Source organism: Orcinus orca, chromosome 6 (assembly GCF_937001465.1).
Source record: "Orcinus orca chromosome 6, mOrcOrc1.1, whole genome shotgun sequence".
In the NCBI taxonomy this organism is placed as follows: domain Eukaryota; kingdom Metazoa; phylum Chordata; class Mammalia; order Artiodactyla; family Delphinidae; genus Orcinus; species Orcinus orca.
In genome coordinates, this window is record NC_064564.1 from 20,756,434 (window position 1) to 20,778,343 (window position 21,910).

The 21,910-nt window shown below is 58.4% G+C and overlaps 2 protein-coding genes across 5 annotated transcripts in view; both read right to left on the reverse strand.

Moving 5' to 3' along the window:
- Nucleotides 1-3,101: 3,101 nt before the first annotated feature.
- Nucleotides 3,102-21,910, reverse strand: part of BMP1 (bone morphogenetic protein 1) — a 40,726-nt gene continuing 21,917 nt past the window's right edge. For 3 of the 4 annotated variants that reach the window (XM_012533338.3, XM_049710917.1, XM_033429692.2), the window contains 12 exons: nucleotides 20,786-20,888; nucleotides 19,201-19,317; nucleotides 18,793-18,938; nucleotides 18,496-18,691; nucleotides 17,107-17,232; nucleotides 16,166-16,326; nucleotides 15,585-15,765; nucleotides 11,671-11,796; nucleotides 8,474-8,601; nucleotides 7,877-8,090; nucleotides 5,762-6,012; nucleotides 3,102-3,834 (listed from right to left, as the gene is read on the reverse strand). In XM_012533338.3, coding sequence (XP_012388792.1) covers nucleotides 3,700-3,834; nucleotides 5,762-6,012; nucleotides 7,877-8,090; nucleotides 8,474-8,601; nucleotides 11,671-11,796; nucleotides 15,585-15,765; nucleotides 16,166-16,326; nucleotides 17,107-17,232; nucleotides 18,496-18,691; nucleotides 18,793-18,938; nucleotides 19,201-19,317; nucleotides 20,786-20,888 — 1,884 coding nt within the window. In that variant the 3' untranslated portion in view covers nucleotides 3,102-3,699. Of the gene's footprint in view, nucleotides 3,835-5,761; nucleotides 6,013-7,876; nucleotides 8,091-8,473; nucleotides 8,602-11,670; nucleotides 11,797-12,249; nucleotides 12,488-15,584; nucleotides 15,766-16,165; nucleotides 16,327-17,106; nucleotides 17,233-18,495; nucleotides 18,692-18,792; nucleotides 18,939-19,200; nucleotides 19,318-20,785; nucleotides 20,889-21,910 lie in introns of those variants that run through there. The other variant, XM_033429691.2, reaches the window with a different exon arrangement.
- Nucleotides 12,482-15,429, reverse strand: LOC125964641 (uncharacterized). The gene is given in 3 exon segments (XM_049710918.1): nucleotides 12,482-14,281; nucleotides 14,283-14,341; nucleotides 14,343-15,429. Coding segments are annotated over 3 exon segments (1,206 nt in total). The 5' UTR covers nucleotides 14,982-15,429; the 3' UTR covers nucleotides 12,482-13,773.

Consider the following 21,910-nt stretch of genomic DNA (forward strand, 5'->3'; position numbering starts at 1 on the left):
AGCAGGCTGGTCAGTGAGGGGGTGGGCCTTCTGACTCTCGGGGGAAAACATCTGGCCTCCTTCTCCCCTCCTTACTCCTCTCCCCAAGTCAGGCACTACTATTTTTGCAAACTGGGGCAGCAAATCTTTTCACATATTCTAGAATCAGCTTTGTGTGTAGGGACAGTCAAGCACAGGGTGTGACTTGGGAGGTGCCCAGAAAGGCTACCAGCTAGCCAGAAATATGTCCCCCGCTGCCCCGCAAGCCCCGCCTTGCTGTGGGTTAAGCATTGCCCTCTCTGGCACATGTAGTTCTGCGCTAAACTCCTAACGCACGACTGGAAACTGGTGAACCCAGAAGTTTCCTTTTAGCATAGGAAGAGCTTCATCCAGGAACTGGAGAATTGTTTGGCAGATGACAGGAAAAGAAGGCCCATTTACAGAGAGCTTATTATCCAGGCGCTGTGACAGGCTCCCTCCAAAGTCTATCTCTTCCTTTCTTGAAACACTGTGCTATCATCCTCTGTATCTAGATGAAGAAACCAAGGTTCAGAGCAGTTGATTGACTCACCAAGGGGCATGGAGCCACCAAATGGGAAAGCTTGTATTCAAAACCGGCTATGTTTTTATTTATTTAAAATTTTTTTGGCCGTGCCGTGCAGCATGTGGGATCTTAGTTCCCCTACCAGGGATTGAACCCGTGCCCCCTGCAGTGGAAGCGCGGAGTCTTAACCACCGGACCGCCAGGGAAGCCCCAAACTGGCTGTGTTGCATTCAAGCTTATAACCTTCTCACAACCTACTGAGAAGAATGTGGGGTAAGGGAGAGGGAGAGGGATAAAAAGGACTGAGGGGGCAGTGCAGGGCATCCAACCTTCTTTCTTTTACAGTTGAGCCAACAGTTGGCCCTGGAAGCCCCCAGCTGCCTCAGGAGCGTGGCCCTGCCCTCTGGCTCTTGGAGACTAGACCCTGACAGGAAGGGTTGCTGGGGAAAGGTGATAGGCTGGGGAGCAGAGGCCCAGGGAGGGGACAGTTGGTCAATGTCATAGGGCGAAGCAAGGCAGAGCCAGATCTCCTGACCGCCAGGCCAGGGCTGGTGTCCTGTCCTCCGAGGGCTAGAGAGGTGCGCCCAGAGGGAGGAGGCCGGAGCTCCAGGGTACGTGGTTATCTTAACCTGGTTACCAGGTTGGGAGCGCAGTCTGGAGCAGGTCCATCCTAGCTTTTCTGCTGCTGGCCACACACTCAGGACCCAGGAAACCTCAGGGACTTGGAGACAGTTGGACGAGGAAGGGTTCCGTCCCCTGACGTGGAATCACCTGAGCGGCTGGGCAGCTGCACTGGAGGTCATCTAGTCTAGAAGCCTGAAGTAGGCAGAAGGTGAGGGTAGGCCGGGTCTGGAGAACACATTCATTAACTTCTGGGATGTGTATCAATGGCCTGCAGCCAGCTCCTGATCAGCCTGCAGCGCCCAGAGGCAGCCTCTGGGAAGATGGGCCCAGGGAAGACCGGCAGGGCCCACCAGCACGGGCCCCTGAGTCGTTAGAGGGGCCCGAGTCCACGGTGGTGATGGAGTCTTGGGACGGGTGCCCAGGGTGGCTGCATGGGTCAGTCCTGAGCTGCCTCCGGCTGTGCTGTTGCTGTTCACAGGGGCCCTGATCTGGGTCGGGGAGGACTGGGTACTCTCTTGGGCCGCAGTCCCGCAGTCTGGACGGGGCTGTGATCCTGACTCTCTTGGCACACGTGGCTTGTAAACTGGCTCTGAGCTTCGGAGGAACCTGCAGGGCTGGTGAGGAGAGCTGTGACCACTGACTACGAACTCTGCCATGGAGCAGAGGCCAAGTGTGTTGGCAAAGTGTCCAGATGAGATGCCTGGGCCGCTCCAACGGTTTGGGGGTTTTTCTATTCTGTTCACGGCCCTCTGAGCTGTCCTGAGCAGTTTGGTCAGAGGAGGTGGAGGGGTGGCCGTGCATCACAGCCTGTGACCTCGCTGGCCCTCCGGCCAGCACCCACTCCCTCACCTGCGCTCAGGACTAGAAGAGAAGGCTGCAGCCTGACCATGGGAGCTGGTCCTGCGTGCACATCAGATACTAGCCGTGTGTCTGGTTTCCACTGCTGCCTTCTGCCTAAAGGACCAATATGAGATGCACCGTGCCGCACTGCTCCCTGGGGGTCGGTCCCCCCACATAGTCCAGACAGCAGCTGGCACAACATCTGCCTCTGCAACGGGAAGGAGTTTGGGGCCAGTAAAAGACGTACGGTCCCCCGAAGGCTCTCGGGGAGCCCCAGGGCTTGAAACAGGCTGCCTGCTCGCACTGGAACCTGGGAGTGGCCAGTCCAGGCAGAGAACCTGGGTCCTCTCTGGGCTTTCTTTCCCTGTGAGATCCACGGAGAGAAAGGGTAGAGAGAGGCTCCTTTGAAGGGAAGGAGTGGGGATGTAGTTTCTCTCCAGCTGGCCTGGGGGAGACAGGTCTGTGCCTCACTATTGCCTGGACAGGGAGAAGGCAATGGCAGGAAGGACGAAGCCGGACAAGACACAGCCATGGGTCCCCTTGGGAGAGGAGGCCAGAGCTGCAGCGTTTGCTCAGGGGCTGCCGAGCATCTGGCTCTTGTCTCACTGAGGAGAGAAGGATCCGAGGGGCCAGCACGTGGGGTCCGACCTTCAGGAGGGCAGGCGCTGGGGGCCAGCTGGTGGATCTGTTCTGGCTGGTGCTGGTGTTCTGGGTCCTGGTGGGCTCCCCTAGCCCGACACCCAGACCCAGAGACAGAAGACCCGGCTGGACACTGGATGGACAGACACACGCCATCCCCTTTTACATATCTCCTCCCTCCTCACCGAACAGCCTGTTTGCAGAATGTCCCTCCCCTTCAGCTGTGTGGGAGAGCTTCGAGCAGTGTGTGTACGTGGGGCGCCTGCAGGCTGACGTGTGCGAGGCGTATCTGTGTGTGCCTGACCGTGAAATCCCACCCTCTGGGGCCCTGGAATTGACGGAAGGAAGGGCAGCCAGTGAGGCCAGGTGTCCTGGCTGGGGGCCGGCCCCAGACACAGCAAGCCTGCGCATCTGGAGTGAGACGAGCCACCCCACGCCCGCCGGCCCCATACCCCAGACAGCACCTGGCACAGGATACTGGCTGTAACACTTTCGGTTTATTGGCTGGGGTGCCCTGGTGTGGCCGACCAGCCACTGGGCCTGAGAGAAGCCCTGTCTTGCTGCCCCACTCCCTCCCCTTCATCCTCCCACCCTGGCTCCTGTGGGACATGTACGGAAACTCACGCCCCAGGAAACAGGGGGAAGTGGAGGCTTAAAATAAAACCAAATCAGGGTTGGAGAAGGGGTGGGAAATGTACATTACAATGAAGATATGCCACCGGCCATACACAATACAGCGTGTAGAGACGGGCAGGGAAGGTGGGCGGGTCCCGGTGACAGACCCTTTCCCACCGGGCTGGGCCCCCAGAGAGGAATGGCCACTTCAAGTGTCTCAGGGAAAGCTCTGGCTCCCTGGCCCTGGCCCTTCACTCCTGGCGGGGGCAAGGGAGGAAGGGATCGTGGGGCAGTGGCTCATGTAGGAGTCCAGCGCCCTGCCTCACCTGGACCATTGGCCCGCAGGTCCTGGCACCTGGGGGACGGGGACGGGGTCCCGCCTTCTGCCCAGCCCCCGCTGTCCGGCTCAGTTGACTGAGGGCAGCGGGCCTCCCGTCCCCGCCGTGTGAGGGCAGTGGTCACTTCCTGCTGTGCAGCGTGTCCTGGAACTTCGTGCTGGTGTATCGCAGGTGGAAGCCTTTTTTGGTAATGGTGTCATCCGAGTGGAATTTCACCAGGACAGAATCTCCCGCCGAGTACACCTCCTCGGGAGGCTGACAGAGGAAAGGGGTGGGCATGAGACTGAGGACCAGGGGCAGGGCTGCCGTTTCCCTCCCCGAGTTCCCCAGCTATGAGGAAGGCGGGCAGCTCCCGACTTCTGCCAGATTCCCCCAGCGCCTGGAAGCAGGAGGAGGATTCTCAGGAGCAGGGGTTTAATGGGGTGCCTGGAGGAGGGGAGGTAGCAGGGGGTAGAGGAGCTTGTCTTAAGTGCAGAGTTACACTTTCATTCCACACCCAGCGCTGCTACTAACTAGTTAGCTGTGAAGTCTTAGGCAAGGCACTGCCCCCCCGCTGGGCCTGGCTTCCCTCAGAAGCTCTCTGCTCTCCAAGCCTAGAAGGGCTGGTGGCAGGAACAGAAAGAGGATAGCTGGGAAAGGGAGCAGCTTGTCTGAGTGGCCGCCTTGTTGCTGTCCCGGCTGTCTCTTGGAGAATACAGGACAGCTGGGTCCCCCAGACCCGGACTCGGCCACCACGCTCCTGCCCTCCCCCGATGCGGGCCATGGTCAGCTCCGGGTGATGCCCCTTCCTAGGCGCCTGCGAGCCCCTCCTCACCTCTGTGTGCAGGCCCTCAGCATGACAGCCGCCCACAGAGCATCAGCACGAAGAGGCCCTGGCCCTCAAAGCCCTCCGAAAACCTTGGGGACATTTCCAGCAACCATGCCAGGAAGCCCTGACGGAACTGGGTTCCTTCCCCAGGTCCCCTCCCGTTTGCTCCAGCCTGATGGAAGTCTTTGGAAGACGCCACCTGGGGACACCCAATTTGGTGTGTGACTCACCCAAAGGTGTCAGATCAAGGGAGTCACAAAGAGTCAAGTGGGGAGGGGGCACTAGCTTGGTCGCCTGGGGATCCTGGAGCGGCTGAGCCAGGCAGGCAGGGGGGCTGTGTGCTCCGCTTCCCCAGCTCTCCACCCTGTCCCAGCCCTGCCCGGCCCTTGCCAGTTGACAAAGGCTGAAGCTCTGCTCCTAAGGGGATATTCCACCGGCCAATGCTGGGTTCAGCAGCTACTGCTGCTCCTGGGAAGTTTAACCCTTCCTGGGGCACCCAGGCAGCCCTGGAGCACGGCCATGAGAGGCAGGGGACCAGGGAAGTGATGGGAAGGAGGGCGTGTCTGAGTGTGCATATGAGTGTGAGTACATGTGCAAAAGTGTGTGTGTGTGTGTGTGTGTGTGTGTGTGTGTGGAATGGCGAGGGGAAGATGACATTCACTGAAGGAGGAGAGGATTAAAAAGAAAAGAAAAAGAAAAAAACAAAAGAACTCACAAGCTCTGCCTGGAGGAAAATAAACCCACCTCTGCGGTTTTCCTGTGGCCTTAGTTAAAACCGCATCGAGCAAACTTTTGCCCACTGCCTCTGAAAGTGCCATTTTATGGACCAAGAGGTAATATTCAGTATCTGCTTGGACAGCGGCATCAGTATCTGCTTTGGGGCCAGCTGGCCTTTCACCAAGAAAAGAAATGGGCAGTGGAAGAGATGAGGGTATTGTTATGGCTCCGCCGGAACGACTGCCTAGCACGACTCAGCTCAGTCCTGGTCTCTGGCTCCTGCCCCAACCTCTGCCCTCATTCCGGGCCCTGGTCAGCTGCCTTTGGACTGGGACGAGGGAATCAGAGGGCAGAGGGAACTCCATCCTCCTCTCCAGATGCAAACTACCTTGGAGACCCAACCAAACTGGTGCTGAGCAGGCTTGGGTCAGGGCAGGGCCTATCCCAGAGGCTGCAGGAACCTCTGTGTTGACCAGAAAGGACCTGGTTTCCTGGGTGGGGATGGCCCAGGGCAGGGCGGGCCTCTGTGAGCGACCACCCACTTTGTAGGTCTCTGGCTCCTACAATGTGCCAGGCAGGGGCTGTCCCCCGCGCCGGGACCCCCGGCCTGCAGAGGCGCTGGGTCCCTGCGCTGGGGTGAGGGGTGGCAGGTCTCACCCCGGAGCCGCAGTAGCGCCCCAGTCTGGGGGCCGTGCTGTCGTAGCCGTCGAAGAGCTCCATGTAATCGTAGCCGCAGTCGGCCTCCTCCTCCACCTCGAAGGTCTGGAACACCAGCTCCACGCCATAGCCTTCCTCGGCCACGATGACCCACTCGCAGTCCACGCCCCCGGGGTAGTTGTTATCGCCAAACTGGGCGTGGGAGTAAAGGTCCTTGGTCTTCACCTCTGCCTGCACCTGGCCTCCACACTCTGAGGGGGGAGGGGGACACAAGATCAGCCACCCCCCCCACCCCGAGCACGGCTGTGGCCCAGGCACTGTCCCTCCCCGTATTCAGGCCTCCTGGCCGGATGGAGGCCCTGGGACGAGGCCACATGGCTAGTGATAGGTGGGTTTGGACCCGGCCCAGGCCTTGGCCTGGAACAAGTGCTCTGTGGCTTTCCCTCTGGAGAGATGCCCGCGGAGGCCCGGGGACGTGGTGGGTGGAAGGCCGCTCTGAGCAGAGGCCCCAGGGAGAGCACGCTTGTTGAAAGAGGTTGCTGCTAATTTGCTCCAGCTGATGGCTATCACGGAAGAATGTGGGCCCTGTGTCGCCTGAGTTCCCTTTCTTAAGCGAGAAGACGTACTCGTGGATTTTATGCGAAAACTCCTAATTTTTAAACGTTGGCTCATGTTTTTAAAAAACACAGTGTGGGCCAAACAGAGCAGGTCTGAGGGCCAGATGGAGTTCCGGGCCTCCAGTGTGTGACCCTGTGCTGGGAAGGGCAAACGAGAGCAGGCAGGGCAGGGTCATCCCGTCCACCCCTTCCTACGCCCTCTGGCCTTCAGGACACCTGGGCTCACGGGTGGGGTGTGGATGGGCGAGGCCTGGGTCAGGGGCTGAGTTAAAAGGGAGGAGCGGGACTGTGGACCCATCAGCTCTGGGGCCTCCCCAACAGGTAGCTTAAGACCCACAAGAAGCCTGCCAAGCCCCCAGCGGTCACCGTTGGCCTGATGTCCCAGGCCTCCCAGGACTGGGCTCCAGCCTTTCTCTGTAGCCACATCATTCCCAGTTCACTGCTGTCCTCACACGCCCATTGCTCCAGCCAAACTAAATGACCTGCAGTCACCTGTGTACACCCAGAGCTGTCTGGGGTTGTGGCTGTGCTTGGGCTCCTCCCCTGCCTGCAATGACCCATCACCTCACACCCAGAGCGAGGCCCTTAGCGTGTTTTGTCTCCTGCTGTAATTATCTGTCCGTGTCCTGTCTCTCCCCTAGGCTGTGGGTTCCCGTGTGGGCAGGGTGAAAGGCTTATGCCTGATTCACCTCTCCGTGCCCCTCTGAGTCTCCTGCAGGGTCCAGGGCTCAGTAGAAGGTTGTTGAATAAACGAACAAGTAAATGCAGAGTAAACCCCTCAAGGACTGAGAGGTTTGTCTGCTTCGTTCATTTTTTTTTTTTTTTTTTTTTTTTTTGCGGTACGCGGGCCTCTCACTGTCGTGGCCTCTCCTGTTGCGGAGCACAGGCTCCGGACGTGCAGGCTCGGCGGCCATGGCTCACGGGCCCAGCCGCTCCGCGGCATGTGGGATCTTCCCGGACCGGGGCACGAACCCGCGTCCCCTGCATCGGCAGGCGGACTCTCAGCCACTGCGCCACCAGGGAAGCCCTGCTTCGTTCATTTTGTGACCCGCCCTTAGGATGCTGCCGCGTACCTGCCACGTGTTAACAAATGTCTGCGGAATGAATGAACGCGTGAATCTGGGGGGGTAGAATGTGGGTGGCCTACCGCACAGACAAGTGTCCTACCTCTGGGGACTCCAGGGGATTCCCTCCCCATCTCTGGTTCTCTACCCACTGTTGTCACCGCCCTGTTTTCTTTCTGACCTTCGCACCCCTAATCAGGACCTCCTCTCCCTGGCCCAGGAGGCTGAGTCTCTGCCCCTCTGGTCTGGCCTTCAGGACATGCTGTCTGTCCACCCGGCCAGGGGCTGGGCCTGTCTGTGTCTTCAGGAGCTCTTTGTAAACCTCCGACTGGAGCCCAGGGCCTGCCTTTGAGACCAGGATCAGCAGATGCCTCCAGGACAAATGACCACACAGGGCACCGGCTGCCTCCCACCCTGGCCTGCGGTGGGCTCACCTGTGGAGTGGGACGCCTGGAAGCCCTTCCTCTGCACGGAGTTGTCAGAGTAGAAGCGCAGGAACATGCGGCTGCCCGTGGCCAGGACGGGCTCGGGCTTCTTGCTCCCGCAGAAGCGGCCCAGGACGGGGGCCTTGGCGTCACGCCCGTCGTACACCTCCAGGTGGTCGTAGGCACACTCAGGCTGGGACTCAATGTCCATCTCCGTGAAGGTCTGGAGGGCATGGGGGAGGACAGCGAATTAGGAATTATGTGGCCGGGGCAGGAGGCGTGGGCCACAGGTGGCACCAAACCAAGGCCCCCGGACCCCAGTTCACGGACACCGGGGCAGTGGCCACTGCTGGTGGACGGGAGACGGGGAGGACCTAGGAATGAGGCGATGGCAGGTACAAACCCACTGTATGCTGGGAAAGGGCCTCTGTCCACACCAGACTTGGGCTTCTCACAGGGATGGCAGCCCTGTGGGCTCAGCCAGGCCACCAGCCTGCAGCCTGCATGGCCCTGAGCAGTGCTGAGTGACATGGGGCTTTGGAGCTGACAGGAAATAGGTGATGCGCAGATGGCACGGAGGAGCGGGGTGGGGAGCGGGCACCTTACCAGCTTGACCCGGTGCCCGGGGGTGCTAGAGATGGCCCAGGTACACTCCTTCTTGCTGGGGTATTTGTCAGGCCAGTTGGGGCTGGTGATGGTGCCGCTGGTGGATGTCACCTTGTGGTCACAGCCGGCTGTGGAGAGGTGAGTGAGGGGAAGGGGATCAGCAGGGACCCCAGTGCTCCAATGGCCCCTATGAAGAAAGGAAGGAAGAAGCCCCTCCCTCCCCTCCTCCCGCTTTCTTGCTTCTCTTGTCCCCCACTTAGAAATGGAATGAAAGCTCACGTCACTTCTTTTCCATTCAGTCACCCAGCCCGGGGAAATCTAGCTGCTCAGTTCCAAGCTGGACCTCACCTGGCACCAGCCATGGAAGCAGCCCTCCCAGGCACCCTGTGTACACTCCTGGACCTTTGAGGCCATTTGGCCATACCACCTCTGCTCTCCACGAAGCCGGCATCCTCTGACCTCCTGCCACGCTTCCACATCCACAGAAGACTTTGGCATCTGACTCAGTTCTCTCCACCCCACTCCTGCCACCATCCTAGGTGATGTCAACACACACGTGGATGGTCCACCCACATGCCTCGTGCCCCTGACCTTCTCAGCTCTATGGGTTCTCACCTCTCACCACCAAGGCTTCGCCATCACCCTCCAATTCTCGATGCTACAAACACATCACCCTCACAGTGGCCACCTCCTGTTCTTCCAGGGCGCTCAGGCCCTCCCTTTCCCTAACAGCTCTCCAGCTTTAGAGAGGCCTCCATGGCCTTGACCCTTCCACTTCCTCCCAACACTTCCTCCTGGGTTGACTTGCTTCTCTATCAGCTGGACCATGTGGGTCATCACCCCAACTGCTCATCAAGGGCCATGCTTGAGCAGCACCATCTTGGGAAACCCCATTCGTGGTCTCCAAGCGTGGCTGGGCCCCCACCCCTTGATATTCTTTGGATTCGTCCTTCACCAGCTCCATCTCTCACCTCCTCAGCTACGGCTCCGAACCTTCGGCCCTCTCCTCAACTCCCAGCCCCGCTCCCAGCAGACCACCTCACCTCCTGCCTCCTGGAGAAAAGCAGGGCCCTCAGATATGAACAACTTCAATTTCCCAACCCCTACCGGCAAACTCACCTTCCCCGCTCACCTTCCCTCCTGCCTTGTCTTAGAGAAGGTGCCACTCCTCCTGGGCAGGAATGGATTTTCCTTCCTTGAGCTGGAGCTCATTGCTGCCCACCATCTGGGGACCCTCATGTCACACATTACCCGCGCTCACTCCCTCTGCCAGCTTGGCCAGGCCACGAACCCTTCCTACGCTTTGCCCATCCTGAAACAACGCTCTCCTCCTGCTACCACCCATCCTGTCTCCTTGTCTTCAAGAAAACTTGCTACACCATGTTCTCACTACTCATGGCTCCTTGATCCACTGCAATCTGCCTTCTGCCTCGGAACAGCATGGCCTCACAAACTCCAAGGCTGATGCTCCTTAAGCGTTATCATCCAATCTGACAGGTCCCTCTGAGGAAAAGCCAGTGCACCGCTGGACTGGGGAGGAGAGAGGGGTGGGTGGGGTGCAGGCTGAACAGCTGTGCCTATAGTCAGAGGCTCACAGGATGAATGCACAGCTGCCAGGGTCCAGAGGGGCAGTGCCCTTGCAGGCCACCCAGCGGCCCGGGTGGAGGCAGGTGGAGCTCCTGGCCTCCACATTTGAGCTATGAGCTGCTTCCATTACCCATCTTCAGCTTCCCATGTCCACACTCACTGCCCCCCACCCCATTTTTACACCAGTTTTCCCCACCCTCTGATTTCTCCTTCCATGCCCACTTCTCTCCCCAGCTACACTGCAGTCTCCTCGGGAGCAGAGGGATCCCCTCTTGAACCCCCTACAGAACTTTGCACAGAGCTACACCCTCCACAGAGGGTCAGGAAATACTGATTTGTTACTAGCCTAGCACTTGAGTAAGAAACGTTGAGTTCTTCTAAAGTGAGTCGGAGCTACACACAGGCCATCTTCCCAGGAGGTTTACACCTGCTCCTGCTATCTTGTTGATGTCAATGCTGAGGGTTCTTTAGCAAAACCCTGTTTTTCATAGAGAGTACAGAGATGGCATACAGTTTAGACAACATCAGAAGAAGGTCTCCCCTAGCTAAAAGATATGGGGGCTCCGTGAGTCAGGTACTCTATATTTGGAGAGCCTGAAGCGATGGGGATGGAAGCCCTGGGACGTCCGTTGGGTGCTTCACCTCTGTTTATCCTAGTCGGCAGTTTATTTGCTGGTACTTTGGTTGTCCACCTGGTAATGGTGAGAAGAGGCATTTGCCAGGCACTGTGCTAAGTGCTCAAAGCAAGGGCTCTAAAGCGTAGGACCATCTCATGGGTGAGGCAATTGAAGCTCAGAGAACCGAAATGACTCACCCAACGGCACACAGACTCTCAGTGTCAGAGGCGAGTCTACATTGTGCTGCTGGGATAGTACATCCCCAGCAGGCACGGGCCACAGTGGAATCAGCAACTGGGAGCAGGCCAGGGTTGTATTGCATCCAGAGAGGTATCACGTGATATGGGCAATGACCTGAGAGCTGTTTCCAAGGATCTGCAGGGCTTCAATGTCAGGGAGGCAGCAGCCCTGTTCTGGGTGTCCCCAGGGGTCAGAGATGTGACCGATAACAGTGACATACGTGACTGCTTGCTATGAGGCAGGCGCTGCTCGGAGCACATCACAGCGCCCCGCCCCTAGGAGGAGGGTGCTGGTACCATCCAGGAGTCACTCGTGAGCAAACCCGGGTGCGGAGAAAGGAAGTCTGCTGCCCAAGGGCACGTGGCTGGCTAAGTGGTAGGGCTGGGAGCCTGGCACCAGAGTCTGTGCTCTTCACCACTGTCCCAGCTTGCGTCCCTGACAGCGGGAGGTCGGACAAAGAGAAAGACTTGGACATGGATTTTAAGGAGCACTAATTACCAGAACAGCCTAACAATGGGGCCTGGGGGCAGCCCCTCCTCTCCAGAAGTGTGTGTGGCTTGGATATTGCTGGTGGGGGCGGCGCGGGAGGGATGGGGAGGGTCCGTGCACTAGGCGGGAGGCAAAGTGAGGTGACCTCAGAGGTCGCTCAGCTTCTTGAGTCCAAAGAGAGGCCGGAGGAGATGGCAGCGCTGAGCCCTTCAGGCCCCAGGCCGTGGGCAGGGGAAGGTGCCCGGGGGCTCTGGCAGCACTTACCTTCCTTGCAGTCGTGCTTGTTGTCGTGGAGGACGAAGCCGCTGCGACACTGACACTCGTAGCTGCCGAAGGTGTTGACGCAGTCTTGCTGGCAGCCGCCGTTATCCTTGGAGCACTCGTCCTTGTCTGCAGGGGGAACAAGCAAGGGCAGACCGGTCTGTGCAGGGATGAGGGCTGCATCACCCCAGGGGAGGTGGGAGGACCAGCTGGGCGTCCACCTCACCCTCCCCCCGCCCCCCCACAGGCAGGGTGGGGAGCGGAGGTCAAGGCGATGGTGGGGGTCCAGGGCACTGCATCAAGCGGAGGTGGCTGAGGGGGGCCCAGCTGTGCGGAGAGAAAGGAGAAGTGGACGGAGGGAGGCTGGGGTCTGGAGCTGACCAGCATGGGAACCCTCTACCATTACCTGCTTACTGGACAGACGGACAAGTGGAAAAATAGACACACGGACAAGCAGACTGCAAGAGAAAGGAGCAGGACGCAGGGGTCCCTCTTTTACTTCATAACAGGAAATGTCACAGACACCATCAAAATGGGAGGGGCGGGAGGCAGGGAGAGTCCCCTGTCCACGTGAGCGGGGGCGGGGGCGAGGAGAGCACCAGTTCTGTCCGGCCGGAGGGAGCCGGGCCGGCATGGCAGAGCGGAGGTTGGGGTGGGCGGCAGCAGAGCCCCCAGCCCATTCCGTCCAAGGTGAGGTTCCTGAGTAACAAAGGGTCCGGGAGGCCAGGCGGGCCTCACTGGGGGGTCCGGTTTCTTTTCTGCACTCGGAATTTGAGCTGGTGGGGCCGTCCCCGGGGGGGCTGCAGAGCTGGCCTCTTTTCTGAAACGAGAGAGAGAAGGAGAAAAGGGACCAAGGGGTGCGGGTGGAGGGCGGGGGCCAGGGAGGTAGAGCAGTGAAAACCAGGCCCGGCTCCGAGGGGGGTCCACGGGCAGCACGCGGTTGGGGGGCAGCGGGACACACATGCAGGACGGCCATGTCCGGAGCAGCCAGGCCACGGAGGGGCAGCGGGTGGGAGGAGGCACAGCGACAGGGGACAGACGGGAGGAAGCCTGCGGCAGGGAGAAGGCCTTGGGGGTGGGAATGAGGCCCGCACGCTGGGGAAGGAGACGCAGAGTCTCTAGCAGAGGGGAGCAGTCCATGGGAAGGGGGCCTCATCCAGAGCTCGGCTCTCTCCTGGTGCTGCAACTACAGTGTGTTACAGACACAGACACACACTCACGCCAACACACCCACAGACATGTTATCCCTCACCCTGTACCGTCGCCCGACACGGCAGCACAGACACTGACCCACAGGTTGACACACACACACACACACACACGCACAGGATACACGTCAGCCCCTCACACACAGACACCACACTCACACATGTCAGCCATCGGCCACCTGTGTACACGTGCCAGGGATAGACGCCGCTGGCTCACTCCCTGTGCGTGAGGAAGCATGCACAGGCACACACAAGCACAGGTACAAACAGACACACGTGGATGCAGAGACCACGGACTCATCAGCAGGCCACTGCGGACTCAGGAGGGCTCACAGGCACAGCTGCTCCCATTCGGGTGGATCTGCACATGCGCTCTCCCATGAACACAGAAACTGACACACAGAGGGACACGTGGTCACAGGCACGGGTACATCACACACACATATTCTCCAGTCTCTCCATGGTCATTTTGGGTACTGTGTGCCTGGAACAGAGGCAGGCATTCAGGGAAGGGGAGTGGACACACAGAGTTCCAGAGATGAGCCCCGAGGTAGAAAGATGCCTGCTGACATTCACATGGCCAGGCGGGGTCTGTGACAACGGCGGCCCTGTTCCGGGTCTCCCTTGGGAGAGGGGCCCAAGGGCTGGAGCACTGGCTCCCAGATGGCCCTGCTTCTCCAATTCACTCTCACGTGAGTCAGACCCCGTGGGACCCAAACAACCCAAGGTCAAGAGGTGGAGTCCCCAAGTCCTTCCCCAGGTCTCCTCAGTTAGAGCATCGTGAGGGACCCTGACAGAGGGCCCTGTGGAAGCTGCCTTTGCACAAGCCCTGTGAGAATGTGGGGTGATGGGCACCCTACAACCCATCCTGGGGTTTCACCGAGTAACTCACTGATGACTATGCTGGGAGCTTCAGGAGTTCCAGCTCACGGAATGAGCAAAGATCGTCCTGAAATTGACCCCCATGCCTTCCTCGTATTTGCACCCCAAAAACCGAGTACAGTGCCTGGCATACTGTAGGGGTAAAAGGAATACTTGCCCAATGAGTGAGTGAGTGGGTGAGTGAGTGCTGAGTGCGGTATTGAGCGCTGTGAGCCCTGAGAAAGGGCTGCTTTAGTGCCCGGGGAGGGGCTCTGCCATGGTCGGGGGCAGCCTCTCCTGGGAGCCAGGGATGCGGGTTGCAGAAGGGGCAGGAGCAGGGAGTGGACACGGGCTGGGACAAGGAGATGGCACTCACCCTCCAGTGCCCAATGCCCCGGAAGGTGGCTGGGGTCACACTGAAGGTCTTCAGGCTCTCTCTTCTTCTTGCCTTATGGTCTCCTCGCTGGGTGTCCCAAAAGTCCAAATAGCCCCCCTCCTGGGGGGTCAGAGGCAGATGCCCTGGACCCTGAGGGCTGAACCTTGATGCCCAGCGGTGAGGGTCCTCTGCAGGTTTCTTGTGAGAAGGGGCAGTGCAAGTGTGCGTGTGCAGGTGTGTGTGTGCATGTGTGTGCGCGCGCGTCTGTGCAGAGCTGAGGGTGGGCTGAGGGTAGCAGTGTCGGGCCAGGGCAGGGCAGTAACCGTGGGTGGAGAGCCCTGGGCTCTAGGTCTGACAGATGCGGTGCTGGTCTCCCTCCGCCCCGCCCCCCTACCAAGACTGGAGCAACAGAAGGGCAGGAAGAGACAAGAGTAAGCAGGTAATGGTTTCCCCAGGGCCGAGCCCATCCCTGAGTGGATGTTACGTCCCCTCAGCCCTCTGGTGAGCACCTCACACGGGTTCCAGGTGGGCCCAGGGAAGAGAGGGAGTCGCATTGCAAGGGTCTCAGCCAGCAGTGGGGCAGGGGCTGTGAGGCACTGTAAGCAGAGCGGGGTGGCTGGCAGTACCAAGCAGGGAACCAGTGCACAGGGGCAGTGCATGGCATCCAGCGGGGCAGGTGAGGGTGCAGGGCGGCCACATAGGGGGCTTGAGGATGCAGGACCCTGGGCAAAGGAGGGGAGAAGGAAGGCAGCGTGGACCCGCTCGGAGGTTTCTGGGCTTCCCGCCGCCCATGCCTGGTCCACCAGGCGTGCTGGGGATGAGGACCCCTGGGTTGCTCCCCGACAAACTGTCTGCTCCAGCCAGCCCATGGCCTCCTGTCTGCCCGGAGATGGGGCCCTTAAAGGGACTTGACCCCTAGCCTTACATGGGGCAGCTGTCAACAGACATGTGCTGGTTGGATCTGAGTCCCCCACCGTGGGCCTCGGGGGAGTGGGAAGGCTTTGGGGTTGAGGGAAGGGAGGCTCCTTATCGCTTCTGAAGGCCCCGGCATGACCCCATTTGGTGTGTGCTGGTTCTGATTAAAGAGTCAACCGCTGCCGGATAACCTGCCCCACAGTCCAATGCAAACACCCTCCTCTTCTGCATGCGGCAGCGTCCGGCCTCACTGCACTCCCTGCTCCCAGGGCCTGACCTCTCTCGGATCTTGGCTTGCGGCCCCTGAGGCCTGGAGCGCCCTCTCCCTTCCTTTCTGCAGGCCTATGTCCTGCCCGGCCTCAGGTCGGCTCCCATACAGCCTTGAGGGCTCAGGAATAGCGGGGTTCAGGCAGGGAGGGCTGTCCTGGTGGTGGAGGGCCAGTGGGGGGAGCAGGGGACAGACCCTGCTGCCCGGCACCAGAGGGGCTGCAGAGTACAGGGGCGCAGCGGCAGGAAGAAAGGGATGCGGGGCTCGGAGCTGGGGAGTCCGGGGTTACCTGAGAAGAAGTGGGCCTTGAAGCCCTTTTTGGAGACTGTGTTGTCGGACTTGAACTCCACACGCATGTTGTTGTACTGGGAGGTGATGACCTCGGGCTTCTCGGAGCCACAGAACTTGCCGTGCAGCTTGGAGTCGGCCGTGAGTCCGCTGCGCACCTCCACGAAGTCGTACTTGCACACCTGTGGGGCAGCGCAGCTCCAGGCCCACCTCCTCCAGGAAGCCTCTCCTGACCACCTGCGCCTGAGGAGGCTCCCTGTTCCGTGGGTCCTTTCGCCTTTAGTTACCTGCTTTGCCACCCCACCCCATCAGTTCCTCTTGTGCTCCCCACACAAGCCCCCAGCCCTGCCTCTCCCCACAGGCTTCTGGACTCCACGTCCTTCATTCCCATGTGCCACGTGCTCCCTGGCCTTCAAGGCCCTCCTCCCTGAGCCTCCCCTGCTTCCTCTGAACCCCCCCCCCCACACACACACTGCCTCTACATTCCTGGAGTATTTCTTTCGGAGGGTAGGAAGCAGGCACCAGGCTGAGCTCGCACGCCTCAGACCTCCCTGCGTCTCTCAGCCCCAGGCGGGCACTTACATCATTGCCCTCGGTCTCGAAGAAGTCAAACTGCAGGGAGATGCGGTACTGGGTGGGCGCCACCAGCTGCCAGATGCAGTTTTTGTTAGGGGGGTACTCCTTGGGCCAGCCCGGGCTGGTGATGGAGCCATTGAGCTTGGTGAGGAATCCACCACAGGCAGCTGGGGGGACAAGGGAGGTGGCGTCACCCACCAGGAGTCCCGGCTCTAGAGAAGGGCATGGACACAGGCTGGGGTGCATGAAGGAGGGGGAGTGGGTTTGTGGGTTCCCCCAGCCTGGGGGGCTGGTGTGTGGTCTCTATGGGGAAGGAGGCAGGGGAGGGGGGGTGTCTTCAGAGTAGGAGGAGTTGTGTGGTCACTTCAATTTTCTCTGCGAGAGAACAGGCCAGGCATCTGCTTAGAGGTGGGGGGTGGGGTGAGGGGCTCCAGAAAGGCAGTACCAGTGGGCAGGGGGTGCTGGGAGGGAGGCAGGGAGGACCAGGGGGCAGGGACTGGGAGGCACGGAGGGAGAGGGAGCTGCTCAGAGGTGAGTGGAGAGAAGCCCGGCAGCAAGATCAGGCTGAGATGGAGACAGTTAGCCAGAGAGCGTTTCACTACCTCCTGGGAACATTTATAATGAGAGGCTGGAACTCAGTGCCTGTCTAAGAACAGTGGTTTCCAAACTGTGGATCGTGACCTTCTGCTGGGTGATGAAATCAATCAAGATCAGCATTTAAAAAGAAGAACAAGAATGAAAACCAAACCAGAGTACATCACACCTGGTCACAGTGTGTTCCGGGGGATTGAAAGAGACAATGTATTCCTTACCCATGAGTAGTGACCAAAGTGCCAGGGAATCCTCGTTTTTCTGGAAAGGGGTCTGTCCAAGGGCAGAAGAGACCCGGGCTGGAGGGTTTGGGGTGGGAGAGGGAACAGGGTCCTGGGCAGCCCAGGGGCACTTACCCTCGCAGCGGCGCTTGTCAGGGGCCAGCTCATACCCAGGGTCGCAGCTGCACTTGTAACTGCCCAGGGTGTTGAGACACCGCTGCTCACAGCCCCCGCGGTTGGGCCGAGAGCACTCGTCCACCTCTGCGGTCGTAAGGAAAGGGTGTCAGTGACTCCCAGTCCGGGGCCTGGGTCCCTCCTCCTGCCCTCTGCTTGGGAGTCAAGTCCAGGATCCCTCAGGCTGCTAGGACCACCCCCAGTCCCATTCCAGGGGGAGGAAGTCAGCTGTGACCTGCTCAGAACCCCACCCGGTCCCCAGGGGATCCTGTCTGTGACAACCCCAAAGGGACAGGCAGTTCCCTGAAGGAGAGGACAGGTGGACCCATGGAGCCTTCCTTCTGACCACACTGGCTGGGCTGGTGGCCACCACCATTCACTGGGGCCTCTCATGCGCCATCCCCGGCTGAGTACCATTCTTTCACCTCTACTTCAATCCCTACATGAAGCCTGTGATGGAGGGGCTGTAACTGTGCCCAGATTACAGACGAGGAAATGAGGCTTGGGCAGAACACCCTCAATGCCCAGGGTCACGCCGATAAAACGTCCACGCTGCCTTGTCTCCTCCCTGAGCTCCTACGGTACCTTCTGCCTGCACATCTCACCAACACTCCTTCAGTACAAACTTTTGGCAACTCCTGAATTGTTATGTCAATTCTCTGTCGACCACCTACCGTGTGTCAGCTACTTTTACCTACGTTTGTCATTTACTCAGTGAGGTATGTAGTTTTTCAGTGGGACCTTTTCTGCCCAGTTAGGCCATACATTCAAGGGCAGGGCGCCAGGGTCTAGGAATCCCTCACAGTGTGTTGAGTGAGTGAATGAGGAACGAATGAAGCCATGGCAGCACCATTCACAATAGCCAAGGTGTCCATCCACGGATGAGACTAAAGGAAATGTGGTTCAGACACACAGTGGAATACTATTCAGCCCTAAAAAAGAAGGAAACTCTGCCATATGCGATAACACGGATGAACCTTCAGGACATTATTTTAAGTAAAATAAGCCAGTCCCCAAAAGTCAAATTCTGCATGATTCCACTCACATGAGGTATCTAAAATAGCCCAATTCATAAAACTGAAGAGTGGAATGATGGGTGCCCAGGGCTGGGGGAGGGGGGGGGGAGTTATGAATCAGCGGGCATAAAGTTTCCGTCAAGCAAGGAGATCTGCACAGCACTGTGCCTTGGTCGGCAATACTGGTTTGTACACTTAGATGTGCTCCGAGTGTAGACCTCACGCTAAGTGTTCTTACTTCAATCAAATAAAATTTAAAAAATAAAAAGAAGGAACAAAGGAGGTGGGTTGGCCACAGGAGTGGGCCGGGGTAGGGGTGCGGGGAAGGAGGCACCTTTGAAAAAGTTGACGGCGAAGCCAGCTTTGTTAATGGACCCATCAGAGACGAACTTGAGCCAGAGGCGGCTGGACGTGCTCTTGATGTCGTCCGGCTTCTCATAGCCGCAGTAGCGCCCGATGAGGGTGCTGCTCTCGCTGTGTCCGTCGCGCACTTCCAGATAGTCATAGGCACAGCTGTCATGGCGCTCAATCTGGGGGTTGGGGGCTCCGTCAGCAGGAGGAGGCCTGGCGGCCCAGACCCAAGCCCCGGAAGCCCGCAGGAGGTGGGCCGTCCTGGGGGTCTCTGACCCACCTCAAAGGACTGGAAGGTGAGGCCCACATGGAAGCCCTCGGACACCTGGATCCTCCAGATGCAGACTTTGCTGGGCCGGTAGTCGTCTGGGTAATTGGGCGACTGGATGTGGCCGTTGTCCTTTTTCACATCTCCCCCACAGATGGCTTTGGGGACAGGGGACGAGTTGGGAAAAAGAGGATGTCGGTCAGAATGCTCTGCAATGTTCGAGAGCCCCTCTACCCCCTCTTCTAGCCCTGCCCACCCACATTCCCAGCTTCCCAGTGCCCCTAGCCCTGGCCAGTCCCAGTGGGATCTCTACTTCCTCCTTCACGGGCCCTCGGCCTTGCCTCTGGGGTGCCGGGAGGGAGTGGTTCTAGGGTGCCCAGGGACCCCACCTCTGACTCCCCCGTCCCCCTGCCTCGGTACCTTCATAGACCGCAAAGAAGCCTTTCCCGACCCAGTTGCTGCTGCTGCGGAATTCAACCCAGAGGCGGCTGTCGGTGGAGACAATGGGCTCCGGGAGTTTGCCCCCGCAGAAGCGGCCTGGACAGACGGCGTGGACAGGGGGCAGTGAGGCCCAAAGCAAGGCCCTCTCCCTTCCCACACCAGGGCTGCACCTCCAGGAAGCCCTCCCCACCTCTCTGAGGGGCTCAGGGGCTCTGGCCCTGGTCTGCACTTGACACACATTCAAGTTGGCCTGCATCTGGTCCAAGGTCCAGTTTGGCCTTGAAGGGCCAGAGTCCACTCTAGAAGATTTCCTGCCCTTGAGGGAAAGGATAGGAGTCTGTTTCTGGGAGGAACGGTGACTCCTCACCTTAGCCAACAGTATCTGTGTTTTATTTACTTTTTAAAAAGAGCATTATCATCACTACTTATCCTTTCTTATTTGCTCTCCATGCAAACAAGTAATAACCAAAAACAAGCAACAGTTTTCTTTTGCTCAAATGCAGGGGATGCCATGGGACCCCAAATAAATCCCAGAATCCGGGGACTGGGTGAGAAAATGTCCTCTTTGAAATAAAACCTGACAAGAATCCACATAAGTGGACGAGGCTGGCCATCTGTGGAATTCTTTGTAGTCAAGAATTGACTAGGGCTGATGTGTGTGTTCGTAATAATATGGGTGTTTCCCAACTTACAGCAATGGACAGAGGCTGCTGGCCTAGGAATGTAAGTTATGAAAAAGAAACTGCAAAAAAAAAAAGAAAGAAACAGCAATCTTGGAAATGCTAACTCTTCTGTAGCAAGAAGTGTCGTAATGACAGCTGCTTTGGGTGACTAATAAGAAATATTCGAACATCAGAAACTGGGGGAAAAAAGAGATGGTGAGCGAGGATTCGTCAGCCTGCTTCAGGCAGAGGCTGGGCTGTGAGACAAAGTTCTAACGCCAATGAGCGGTCCTGAGCTACTTAGGCTCACATCCAGATTGAAGAAGAATTCATGTAGCTCCTCAGGCTCTAACTCTGTGTCCATTACAGCATCTTCTGTCCTGTGGTTCTGACCCATCCATCCCCCACTTACCCACTCCCCTACCCCCGAGACAAGGCACCCTGTGCAAACAGGTTTGGGCGACCGTGCCAGGAATGTAGGTCTCTGTGGTGCACCAGGCTGCACTGTGGGCACCCTCAGGCCACATCTCGCAGACAGAAAACAGAGCCTCTGAAATTGCCCAGATGAGGAAGAGAGCCTGGAGCTGAGAGGACAGGCCTGTCCATCTCCCTCTGTCACCCTGTGTGATTGCCCACACCTATACACCGACAGCCACCCTCTGAGGGAGGCCTGGAAGCCCATACTGAGGACCTTGAGGTCCAGACTGGGGAAGAGACTTGCCCAAAGTCACACATTTAGTGATGAAGCTGCAGCACTGACTATACCAGGACCCCTGGTTCCCATGCTAGGGTGCTGCCCGTAGCCAAGTGCTAGTGTTGGGGGGAGGATGCACAGCGTGTCATGTGAGTAGTTCTAAGAAGGACGCAGCTGTGGAGGAGGTAAGGCGGGGCTGTGCCGGTACCTCGGAGGGGCGCCTTCCTCCAGAAGCCGTCTCGGACCTCCACGTAGTCGTACCAGCACAGGCGGCTGCGGTACAGGTCCATGGACGTGAAGTTCAGGATGATCTGGGGAAATGGGGGAGGAAGAAGGTGACACCGCTGCCCACACATCGCCCGCCGGTCTCGCCCACCAGCCCCATGACCGCTGCCTGCCTCGTGAGGCTGTTTGCCATGGGTTATAAATAGTTAAGTGTTCCAGAAAGGAGCTCCTGGCACAGAAGTGTCCCTCGTCCACAGCCATCTGCCAGTTCTAGTCAGCATTCTTCCCAGATACCCCAAGCCAGGCCTCACTTAAAATGCACAGCCTCGTTGAAAGTATGTTTGAGACCTGGGGTCTCATTTTACTGATCTCCTTAGTAAGGAGCCGTTGCTTAGGGTTAAACAAACCCAGCTCTCTTCATGGTCAACTTAAATGATATAAATTACAGCATTTTTAGAGGGAAGAGGTCTCCTTGGTGAGAGGAAGGGCCCAGGGAGGCATGTGGGACTGGGGGCAGGGGGAGGTCTGAACGGGAATGAAGGGTCCAGAGAGGACGAGCAGAGGGAAGAAGGCCTGAGTTACCCATCATCGCGCATTTACTGAGTGCTGGTTCTAGGCAGGGCTCGTGCTAACCGCTGAAGGGAGTATCAGGTCTGCATGTCTCCCAAGAATGGGTTTAAGACACTCAACTATACTTCAGTTAAAAAAAAACAAAGGGCTTCCCTGGTGGCGCAGTGGTTAAGAATCTGCCTGCCAATGCAGGGGACACGGGTTCGAGCCCTCATCCGGGAAGATCCCACATGCCGCAGAGCAACTAAGCCCGTGCGCCACAACTACTCAGCCTGAGCTCTACAGCCCACGAGCCACAACTACTGAACCTGTGTGCCGCAACTACTGAAACCCACGCGCCTAGAGCCCGTGTTCCACAACAAGAGAAGCCACCGCAACAAGAAGCCTGCACACCTCAACAAAGAGGCGCCCCCGCTCGCCACAACTAGAGAAAGCCTGCACGCAGCAACAAAGACCTGACGCAGCCAAAAATAAATAAATAATAAAAGAAAAAGAAAAAAAGATACGTCCCTGTCAAGGAGCTTAGGACTTAGAAGAA